Raw genomic sequence first — 12,225 nt, 5'->3', positions numbered from 1 at the left:
CTACCGATAGTACTGCAGTATTAAAAACTGTATTAGTTCCTAATTCAAATCAATTCAAGTTTAATTGTCATTCAGTCATACATGAATACATCCAAATGAGGCTTCGTCCACACTAGACCGGATAATTTTGAAAACGCCGGTTTTGCGTAAAATAGATAGGCATCCACACCAGGTGTTTTTGAAAATGCCTCCGTCCACATTAAAACGGGTATTTGGGCGAATCTCCTCCTACTGGGTATGCGCAGGACACATTTACAGAAAGCAAGTAAAGAGGAAACTGTGTACTATTTCTGTTTCCACGGTGGCGTTGTGATATTTCCATTGGTCAAAAACTAGAGTACTTACAACAACAGCGAAAGAAAGTTTTCAACAATGTTTTCAAGGAATACAAAGAAAACCTCCACTGGAAAAGGCAGCTATTAACGTAAACAATAAAATAAACAACACACGCATGAAGCCGTCCGCCATTGTCGTTGTGGTGTTGGAGGTTGCGTTCAAGAAGGCAATGAAATGCCGCACTGCTGCCACCATCTGTTCCAGCACGTCATGACAGAACTTTTAAAAAGCTTCAGTTACCCCATACACACTACACCGCCCAACCGTGTTTTCAGATTTACACACTTTGGAGAGCGTTTTAGAAAAGCTCTGTTTTCGGGGGAGAAAAACGCTGTTTCAGTGTGGACGGAGGGTCAAAACGAAGAGAAAAAGCTTTGGTTACGGATTTATCGGGTCTAGTGTGGAGGTAGCCTGAGACAGCATTACTGTCTTCTTAAAGGTTATCAAAGTAAGAATTAATCGCTACCATTTTCCTTTGATGGGCTGTAAATGAACAAAATCAGCATAGACACCTAGTGTAGATAATAGACTTCCTTCATTGCTTTCCTACAGAAAGGCAAAGTAAAAAAACAAACATCAAAAATCACTGCTTTTTGAATTGGCATCTATTGGCTCAAATGAATAGCGTAACCCAAGCACAAGTAACTGACGCTGTTTAAAAGCTGTTCACTCCATGGTGTCTTAATGGCTGTTCCTTTCATCTCCAAGCCTGAATGCTTGAAACTACAGTAAGCAAAACAGTTCTGAATTGTTTTACTGCTTATTTCTCACCAACTATCAGTGACAAAAATCACTGCTTTTTGAATATAAACACACGCAACTGACGCTATTTAAAAATAGTTTGCCCTAAGCATGGTGTAGTGTCTTAACAGCTTCACAAGTGCACATGATTGACACTAGTTAGAACCTGTTTGGTAATAGTCTCCTACCCCAGTTAAACAGCATAGTGTCCCAAATAAACAAAGGTTTTTGATTAGTTTTTGTTCTTTAACAGTTGTCCCAAATACGAGGTGTCCCAATTAACCAGAATGCACTGTATTTATAAGTTTTCATTGCAGCTTGTGGTTGCAAATTTTTGATTGCCAGGGCTGGGGACGTATCTGCCCCAGCTTTTGTCAATACTGCTCTTTCTTCATCAAACAATCCAAATTTATCTGTGCTCCATTGCCCGGACCTGTGAATCCAAGTGAAGCTTATCAAAAGATAACCTTCTGCAACCCACTTACCAGCTCAGCTTGCCTTGTCGTCCCTCACTGGGGAAGCTACGGCTCTGGGTCAGATCCCACCACAGGTGAACTTTGAAATCAAATCCGATTATGTTCAGGCCTTTTGTGGGCTGGTGCTGGAACAAAATGACTGTGAAAGATGGTAAAGCTGCAGGGAAGTGGGGGCTGCCCTGGCAGGCATGTGTTTCTCTACTTGATCAGTTCCCAGTACTGTCTCATTGCCTGCTTTTTGTGCTTGTCTTGATAAAACAGCTGTGGAGTCCGGTAATGCCATGATCACTGTCTTATCAGGGTTGATCATGAATGTTGTATCCTAGCTGTCTAGATACGCAGCCCAGGCTAGTACAATTTGGAGAACAAGTTGTTGCCCAGGTAGCAAGCTCCCCTTCACAATGCATCTGTTGAATCCAAAGGAACGGCAGAGACCCATACAGTTTGGCACCAGCAGCATTGCAGGAGTTGCCAGTCAGTATTGAACTCAACGTAAGACAGTCTTAGGAACTCCAGCTCCAGATTTTTCCCTCAGTTTACTCCTGAAGTCTTCCCCTTGAGTGGGTATAGCTGCAAGGCAGTGGAGGTTTGAAATCAGAGTTTTCCTTCCAGGTGAGCTGACAAGCCCCATCTGACTGAAGCGACTGATTTTTAGTTGCCAGTAACCCGCCTTTGCCCCTTCTGTCAGTAGAAATGGTTCTGCTGGGCTTAGTAGCTAAGCCACACGTTAAGGCCAGGAGCTGGACTTGGTTGTCAGGGGCTATTTGAGACGCACACCAGTGGGAGTATTGAATAAGTAATGGGAGCTTATCCCCATTACAGTACCTTCCCCGGCTATAGCAACCCGAAGGAACCAGTTCTGATTTTTTAACTACCTAAGTATTAATGTCTATGCTGAACTTGTCTTCCATGGTGCAGGGTACCAATCTGGATTCAATAAATGACTGACTGTGTGGTGATTCATCTTCAGTGTAATTCCTTTTATGGCAATTCTGGCACCTCTCTGGATTCTTTTCTGGAGCAAAGCATTGATTTATTAGTCACGGTTTCTAAAGTTCTAAGTAAATTTTATTATCCAAGTACACACATGTCACCATATACGACCGTTAGATTTAATTTCCTGTGGGCTTACTCAGCAAATCTATGGAATAGTAACTATAACAGGACCAGTGGAAGATCAACCAGAGTGCAGAAGACAACAAGCTGTATGAATACAAATATAAATGAATAGCAGTAAATAATGAGAAAATGAGATAGAGTCCATAAAGTAAGATCATTGGTTGCAGAAATATCTTGGAGGAACTCAGCAGGTCGGGCAGCATCCGTGGAAACGATCAGTCAACGTTTCAGGCCGAAACCCTTCGTCAGGACTGAAGAGGGAAGGGGCAGAGGCCCTATAAAGAAGGTGGGGGGAGGGTGGGAAGGAGAAGGCTGGTAGGTTCCAGGTGAAAAACCAGTAAGGGGAAAGATAAAGGGGTGGGGGAGGGGAAGCAGGGAGGTGGTAGGCAGGAAAGGTGAAGAAGGAATAGGGGAAAACACAATGGATAGTAGAAGGAGGCGGAACCATGAGGGAGGTGATAGGCAGCTGGGGGAGGGGGCAGAGTGACATTGGGATAGGGGAAGGGAGGGGGAGGGAATTACCAGAAGTTGGAGAATTCTATGTTCATACCAAGGGGCTGGAGACTACCTAGACAGTATATGAGATGTTGCTCTTCCAACCTGAGTTTAGTCTCAGCATGGCAGTAGAGGAGGCCATGTATGGACATATCTGAATGGGAAGCAGAGTTGAAGTGGGTAATATTCAGTGCACTGGCCTGTGAGATCAAGTAAGTGAGTGTAGTTATCCCCTTTTGTTGTACTTATTCCTGTTTGTTAAGGGGTAGTAACTGTTATTGCACCTGGTTGTGCGAGTCTTGAAGCTCTTGTACTTTCTACCTCAGCCTGGGTGCTGAAGGTCTCTAATGATGCATGCTGCTTTCCTACAATGGCGTTTCATGTAGATGTGCTTAATGGTTGGGTGGTGCTTTACCTTGATGTAATGGCCAAATCCATTACCTTTTGTAGGATTTTCCATTCAAAGGCATTGGTGTTTCCATACCAGGCTGTGTTGCAGCCAGTCGATACACTTTTCAGTACACATGTGTAGAAGGTTGTCAAAGTTTTAGATGCCATGGAGAATCTCCACAGACTCTGAAGAAAATAGAGGTGCTGTCGCGCTTTCTTCACAATTGCACTTAAAATGCTAGGTCTCTGAGTTGCTTTGTGTCCCTTTCTATGGGATCATTAGATTATATCCCATACCAATCCTGACTCATCTCACACCCTCAACCTCTGGTTCTCAAGTCCCAATATCCCAAACTGCTTGCCTCCTTCCCACCATTTACCTTTCGTAACTTGTGTTAATCCATAACCTGATTACACATCACTCTGAATTCTGTTCATCCTCTGTTGTCAATGTTTACTGTTTCTCATCTGACAATGTCTTTTCAAATCCCTTTGTGGCCTTACCCTGCCCTGTCTTGGTATGGTATGGCACCATCCTCCCTCATCTCAGATTCCCTTTGGTTGGTCTGACCTTCAGTTCATTGGGCCCCAGGTACTGGAATTTTTTCCCTAAACCACTTGGTCTCTCCCTCCACCTCTGTTAAGATGCTTCATTGAACCTATCTGGTTTTGCTTATGTTTTTATTTCTGGTTATGTGAGTCAGGGTACAGATTTTGTTAAGGTTTCTGTGCAGTGTCATGGGATGTCATGCTTCATTAAAGAGTTTTTATAAGCACAGATTTGGCCCTGACTTGGATATTCTCCTGATCAAGGTTGGGGAGATGGTGGATATCCAGTTGTTTGTGCTGGAATAATAAACTTCAGGAGTGAGAGGAGGGAGGTATCGGACGAAGGGATGGTGGACCTGTTCCCTCCCATCCTTTCCAATCCTGTAAGCACTTTCGACCTGGTGCCAACTATGACACAGTTGCTATTGATTAAGGTTCATTGCCCAGGGGCATGCAAGTACGTTTAGAGGAGAGGTGATGTATGTGGCATTACACCCCATTTCTTTTGAAGAAAAAGAAGCGTGCATAAGCTATATTTTCCTGTACCCTTCCTGAGCTGCAGGTGGTCAGATGTCCAGCTTCAGTTTCGCCTCTTCAGTCTCAACCGGCCAACCTACAGTCTCATCGAGCCAATATGCAGGAGCCGAGTATAGCAGCGTCTTCAGTATTGGAGTGCCTTCAAGTCATGCCAGTGCTGCCACTAGCAGGTAATGTGTGAAGATTACACCTCCCTACCTGCCCTCCGTTTCTTGCAGTCATCATGTTTGTTATACTGAGTGCTGTACTGTTCAGCTAGGTCTTCTAAATATACAGTAACAGACTACAATAAACTTGAGTGGATCAAGTTATAAGAGCATTTATTACTTTCAAGGGAAAGTCTACCTCCATACGTTAAGTCGTCGGTAGGTAGCTTCAATCTTACAGCTCAAAACAGATCATTTTTACATGTGTCCAGAGTCCAGTAATTCATCTGCTTCATGCCTTTGAGGTCATTCCATCCCTTAGTTGCATTCCTAACTTATCTTGCATCCATCTCGAATGAATCACATTTGTTTTTGAGGCTTCTTCCCCAACAGCTGTGTCCTGTTTTTCTTTGCTTTCAGTCATGTAATGTCCAAACACCCTTCTATAAGTCACTTTATCCTTGCAAACTACTACTCATAACAGCAAACCAGCAAAGCACACTGGGATCACACAGGATCCATTTTGTTTCATTGCATTTTACAAAAGCTATGGATTCATTAAGACTTCAGGGTTATAGATATTTCCACATATCAATGCAAAAGAATCCAATACCTAGTTATTGGAATTTACTGAATTGTAAAAGCAAGTCGGCAGCCTATGTTATGTTGCTGTTTATATTTCTGTCTACAGCTTGCTGCCATCTTGACTGCGGTTCTCAATTCTCACACAATATGCTGTCCCTTTGAATTGTCAGTGCCAACGCTTTCTCAAGCATGTTTGGCAACCCTTCGTACAGAATAAAGCTCCTTTCTACACTGTCCCAATATACAATTCGAGGGCAGGGACATCATGTGTTAGATACAGAGTGAAGCTATCTCTTCACTGTCCCATCAAACACTTCCAGGGTCAGACACAAAGTGAAGCTCCATCTGCACCGTCCCATCGCACACTCCTGGAGTCAGACACGGTGAAGCTCCCTCGACACTGTCCCATCACAAAGGTGTCACGAAGCAAATTGGGAAAGTGGACAAGGGCATGGCTAATGAAATTGTATACAGACAAATGTAAAATTATGCATTTTGGGAATCTTAACCAGGGCAGGGCATACACAGTGGATGGCAGGCTCCTGGGGAGTGTAACTGATCAGAGACACCTCGAGATCTACAGTTAAATACTTGGTTCCTTGAAAAGTTGGACCATAAGATATAGGAGCAGGATTAGGCTATTTGGCACATTTGATCCATTTTCTGCTCAGCCCCAATCTCTTGCCCCCCCACCCCCCCATATCCCTTCATGCCCTGACCAATCAATAATCTATCTACCTTAAATATACATAAAGACTTGGCCTCCACAGCTGTCTGTGGCTATGAATTCCATGGATTCATTACTCTGGCTCAACGCCATTTTGAAAGGACATCCCTCTATTCTGAGGCTGTGTCTTCTGGTCTTAGATAGTCCCACCATAGGAAACATCCTCTCCACATCACTTTATCAATTAGGTCACCCCTTATTCTTTTCAATTCCAGTGAATCCTGGAATCATTTTGTGAACCTCCTTTGAACCCTCTTCAGTTTCAGCACATCTTTTAAGATAAAAGGCCTAGAACTGTTCACAGTGCTCCAAATGAGGCCTCACCAGTGCTTTATAAAGTCTCAACATTATATCCTTGCTTTTATAGTTCTTGTGTTCTTGAAATAAATGCTAACATCGCAGTTGCCTTCCTCACTATAGACTCAACCTGTAAATTAACTTTTAGGGAATCCTGCGCAAGGACTCCCAAATCCCTTTGCGCCTCAGATTTTTGTATGTTCTCTCCATTTAGAAAATAGTCATCCCTTTCATTTCTTCTGCAACATGCAACACTATACACTTCCCGACACTGTATTCCATCTGCCACTTCTTTGCCCATTCTCCTAATCTGTTTAAGTCCTTCTGTAGCCTCTCTATTTCCTCAAAACAACTTCCCCTCCACCTAACTTCGTATCATCTGCAAACTTTGCAACAAAGCCATCATCATCCAAATCATTGACATGTGTCATAAAAAGAATCTGTCCCAACACACACCCCTGCGGGACACCATTGGTCACCGGCAGCCAACCAGAAAAGGCTGCCTTTAATCCAAACGTTTGTAGAGAGGACTGTGTACAAGGAGTATGAAACTCTTGAATTCATTGGCTAAAGCATTAAGTGCAGGACTGTGTTAGTGTTGTATAAAATATTGTTCAGACTGCACTTGGATTATCATGTGCATAGATAGTCATGCCACAGCAAAGATGTCGAGACAGCTATTCTAACAAACTGATGGATTGTTATACTTGTATGACATGCTATCCAATCACTCCAATAATGATGTTCCAAAAATCAAAGAACAGTATGTGATCCTTTTTAGCAACTAGCAATCATACAGTCTTAAAGCAATGAAACTTGAGCAATGAAACATAGCACATCTTTAAGAAAAAAGCCGAAATAAACATGCAAATTAATTAGATGCCGCCCGGCACATAATTGTCGGCCCAGATCAGAGGCGATTGCCAATTGCGTTGCCTCTGATCTGGGCCAACATTTACGTGCTGGGTAGCATCTAATTAATTTGCATGTTTATTTCGGCTTTTTTCTTAAAGGTGTGCTGGGTGCCTCCCGGCTACCACTTCACCCCCTGCATGCTTTGCGGATCGGTATCGGTCGGCTGCCCGGAGGGTGGGGGCCACTGCACCACCCCAATCTGCGACAACTCAGCCTAACACACCATCATCAGTGTGCTCTGCGCTGTCTTCCAGTTTCCCGTAAGTGATACTACACTGTCCATACATTATTCCTACTTGATATCGGCTGTGTATTTTTACATGTTATTTGGTATGATTTGGCAGCTTCATAGCTTAAAGGTTACTGGAGAGCGCTTGTGCCGTGTTTCTGCCAAGAGCACTTGCGTGAGATTTCCGCTATGGAGAACAGTTCAGGCAATAATTGTGGAAAAGTATTTCTACTTTATATAAGCTGTGTATTTATCATATCATTCCTGCTTTTACTATATGTTACTGTTATTTTAGGTTTTATCTGTTATTTAGCATGATTTGGTAGGTTATTTTTGGGTCTGCGAACACTCACAAAATTTTCCCATATAAATAAATGGTAATTGCTTCTTCGCTTTACGACATTCTGGCTTATGAACCATTTCATAGGAACGCTCTACCTTCGGATGGTGGGGGAAACCTGTAATATATATCTCGAATCTGATTTTTTTTAAAAATCAGGCACACATGTCCATTTACTTGATTTTATAATGACCCCACATAGCGCTCCACCTCTGAGGAACACATCCTCAGCGTTAAGCGGGACTTGAGTGTATTAAAAAAGTTAAATTGAATAAACAGTGCCAAACGAGGGAAAAAATGTAGTGTGGTAGTGTTCATAGTTTCGACGTCTGTTCAGAAATCTGATGGTGGAGGGAAAAAATCTATTCTTGAAAGTTGAGTGTGTGTGTTCAGGCTCCTGTACCTCCTTCCTGATAGCATGAGAAGGCGACATGACCTGGATGATGGGGGTCCTTAATGATGGATAGAGCAGGGGTTCCCAACTTTTTTTTTGCCATGGACCTATACCATTAAGCAAGAGGTCCGTGGAAATGGAATTAACACGAGCAGGAGCAGTTATGGTAGAAAGGCATGATGAGTCCCATTTCTTTACTGTCATCTCTATGACTGTTCTGTTGAATATAGGTTCTGTACAGAGTAAAGCTGCTTCTGGACCATTCCATCACACAGTCCCAGGAACTTCTGAACCATTCACATACCCTGGTTTCAGTGTATTAGTGGAAAATTAATCTTCTACAACCGGGAATTAATAGACACAGCCTCAGTTTATCTCCTATGATTATCTCCAGCTTCCTTTGGCAATTTCTGGTCCTTTCCAGGAATTGATAAAGACACTAAAAATAATGAGATAGAAACAGAGTAATGCACCCTCTTCACTCCTATCACACACCGTGGGACAGCACGGTTTAGATGCAGCTAAATTTTCCTGTACACCCACACTCTGTTGAGGGCAAGGACTGCAGGACTTAGACCCTAAGTAAAGGTCCCTGTACACTATCCTATCATAGTTCCCAGGTCCGGGTTGAATGCAGAGTAAATCTCCCTTTATATTGTTTGAAAGTGTCAGCAGTCATTAAAGGATCTTCTGTTCTCATTTGGTTTTTAGTATCTCCGGGACTGGAAGCCAAGTGCCTACACAGCAATCCACACCAAGCAGTGCATCCAGCTTTGGAGGTAACTTCTATAAACAAGTTCACCTTGAATTTCCCTTTTTTCCTTTTAACCGGTACTCCTGTTATTACTATTCCTCCCTGTACTGATGGGTAAACCTGCTTTGCTTCCATGCTGAAAAGGAGGGAGTGTTACTATTTGTAGAGGTCCCTGACCTGCTGGGATATCTGGGCTCATGCCTTCCTTGGTGAATTGTTTTCCACAGAGCATTAATCACCTCTCTCCCTTGTGTTTTTTTCCCCTCTCTCTTTCTCCTTCCCTCTCTGCCCTGCATTTCAGCTTTCAGTAATCCGTTTGCTGCTCCTGTCGCACCGCAAGCAGCTTCTACCAATCCCTTCCAGACCAATGGGATGGCGCCAGGTGAGTGTGTAGCCTGTGTCTGATCGGCAGAAAAAGAAAAACACTACTTTTATTTGCATTGCCACCTGTAGGAGCCATGAATCTATTTTCAGTCTGTATTGTATTTTTTGTTATTATGGGTAATTTGTCATCTGGATTGGGGCGTGGTAGAAGGAAATGAGTGTAGTTATGTCGTCAAACTTTGTCTTGGTTGGTTTAGTTTAGTTGGGAGGGAGTGACCATGGGGTGTTTCTCTTAATCATTAATTTGAACACAAATTACTGTTGTATTGCTAATTTAGTTTTGTTTGTTTTTTATCGCGAAATAAGATTGTTCGTCTTTGCTGGCTTCATAATAAATGATCAAGTGTACTTTTTCAACTTGGAGCTTAGTTACAGTTGCAAGAAAAAGTTTGTGATCCTTTGCAATTACTTGGTTTTCTGCATTAATTGCCCATAAAATGTGGTCTGATCTTCATCTAAGTCACAATAATAGACAAACATAATCCACCTAAACCAGGGGTCACCAACCTTTTTTGCACTGCGGGCCGGTTTAATATTGACAATATTCTTGCGGACCTGTAGACCGGCTGACCGGGGGGTGGGGGGGGGGAGGTTAGGGTTGCCAACGGACAAGAGTAGCAGTCAAATACGTTGGGTTTACCCCAAAAAGACTACAATTACCATGAAGCCTTGCGCGGGCACCGGTGCGCATGCGTGACCTGCGCATGCGTGTACCTGCTGATTTTTTTTTTCCCTGCAAATTGTTTTTGGCGATTCTGTTCGGGGGTGGGGGGTGATGTTAATCACGACCGGAATATAGGTGATAAATGGCTAATACACTCAATTTCCTTTCTAAAAGGGTTTATCTAACGAATTTAATATTAAGCACAGAGCATATATTTTCCTCGCATGAATATAGTGATAAGTCAATTATCGAGGGATGACAGGGGAGCTTGAAGTAAGTGTTGAACGAACTTACAGTAGAAGTGGCAGAAGCGGGTTCGATATTATCATTTAAAGAAAAATTGGATAGCTATATGGACAGGAAAGGAATGGAGGCTTATGGGCTGAGTGCAGGTCGGTGGGACTAGGTGAGAGTAGCGTTCGGCACGGACTAGAAGGGCCAAGATGGCCTGTTTCCGTGCTGTAATTGTTATGTGGTTATATAAGTAAGTCAATAGCATCATAACATTTGGATATTAAACACGCAGCACATATTTTCCTAGAATGAACATAGAAAATCATTGCAACACGCCAATATTGCTGAATCAACGGGAGCCCTGGGCTTGTTTCCCTGCAACAAGACGGTCCTATCGAGGGGTGATGGGAGACAGCGATACTGGAAGGGGGTTCTTTATGTCCAGTCTATTCCGCAATTTAGTTTTTGTTGCATTCATTGCAGAAAACTCCACTTCGCAGAAAAATGTTGGAAATGGAAGCAATGTTTTCAGTGCTTTCGTGGCTATCTCAGGATATTTAGCCTTGACTTTGATCCAGAATGCCAGCAGAGATGTTATGTCAAACATACTTTTCTGCCCGCTGTCATTTGCAAGCTCGAGGAGTTGGTCTCCATCCCACGCTGACATGGATGACGTGCGAGTAATGACCTTGCATGTGTTCAAGCTCAACAGTGACCGTGACAGGGAATGAGGAAAGGTGCAGCTGACTCATATCGCCAAATCATATCGTTTCCTCGCGGCCCAGTAGCACATGTTTTGCGGCCTGGTACTGGTCCGCGGCCCGGTTGTTGGGGACCGCTGTCCTAAACTAATAACACACAAACAATTGTACTTTTCACATCTTTATTGAACACATTGTTTAATTATTCACAGTCCAGGTTGGAGAAAGTATGTGACCCTTGCATTTAATAACTGGTAGAACCTCCTTCAGCAGCAATAACCTCCCAAATGTTTCCTGTAGTTGCTGATGGGACTTGCACAATGGCGAAGAGGAATCTTAGACCATTCCTCCATACAAACCAGTTTCAGTTCATCGGTATTTCTGGGATACCTTGCATGAACAGCCCTCTTCAGGTCATGCCACAGCATCTCAATTGGGTTATGGTCCAGACCCTGACAGTCCATTCCAAAACACGAATTTTCTTTTTAAAGCATTCTGTTATTGATTTACTTTTGTGTTTCACATCAGTGTCTTGTTGCATCATCCAATTTCTATTAAGCTTCAGGGGACGGACCGCTACCCTGACATTCTCCTGTGAAATGTCTTGATGCAATTTTGAATTCATTGTTCCCTCAACAATTGCAGGCTGTCCAGGCCCTGAGGCAGCAAGGCAGCCCCATGATGCTCCTTCCACCATGTTTCACAGTTGGGATGAGGTTTTGGTGTTGGTGTGTAGTGCCCTTTTTTCTCCAAACATAGCGGTGTACATTTCTGCCAAGAAGTTCAATTCTTGTCTCATCTGTCCACAGAACATTGTCCCAGAAGCGCTGTGGAATATCCAGGTGGTCTTTTCCAACTTTGAGACGTGCAGCAGTGTTTTATTTTAGAAAGCAGTCATTTTCTCCGCGGTGTCCGTCCATAAACACCATTCTTTTTCAGTATTTTTCTTATAGTGGACAGAGACTTTGGCAAGTTGTATAGAGTTCTAGAGCAGGGTTTTTGCTGTTACCCTAGTGTTCTTTTTCACCTCTTTCAGCATTCATTGATTGGAACACCTAACTGCAAATCACTTTTGTAGAAGGCATTACCACAGAGGTTTGCATACTTTTTTGAGCCTAGACTGTGATTGGTTAAATGGTGTACTCAGCATTGACGAGAAAAAGTACAATTGTTTGTGAATTATTAGTTTAGGCAGATTGTGTTTGTCTATTA

The 12,225-nt window shown here is 43.0% G+C and overlaps 1 protein-coding gene across 2 annotated transcripts in view; it reads left to right on the top strand.

Annotated features, from left to right (window-relative positions):
* LOC134346964 (arf-GAP domain and FG repeat-containing protein 1-like) overlaps positions 1-12,225 on the top strand; it is a 129,355-nt gene that overhangs the window by 99,780 nt on the left and 17,350 nt on the right. For both annotated transcript variants that reach the window (XM_063048873.1, XM_063048872.1), the window contains 3 exons: positions 4,669-4,813; positions 8,988-9,055; positions 9,332-9,412. In XM_063048873.1, the coding sequence (XP_062904943.1) occupies positions 4,669-4,813; positions 8,988-9,055; positions 9,332-9,412 (294 nt within the window). The remainder of the gene's footprint in view (positions 1-4,668; positions 4,814-8,987; positions 9,056-9,331; positions 9,413-12,225) is intronic.

Source organism: Mobula hypostoma, chromosome 5 (genome assembly GCF_963921235.1).
Source record: "Mobula hypostoma chromosome 5, sMobHyp1.1, whole genome shotgun sequence".
NCBI classification, from domain to species: Eukaryota; Metazoa; Chordata; class Chondrichthyes; order Myliobatiformes; family Myliobatidae; genus Mobula; species Mobula hypostoma.
The sequence above is the reverse complement of the archived record's forward strand: the minus strand, read 5'-3'. Positions and strand labels throughout refer to the sequence as shown.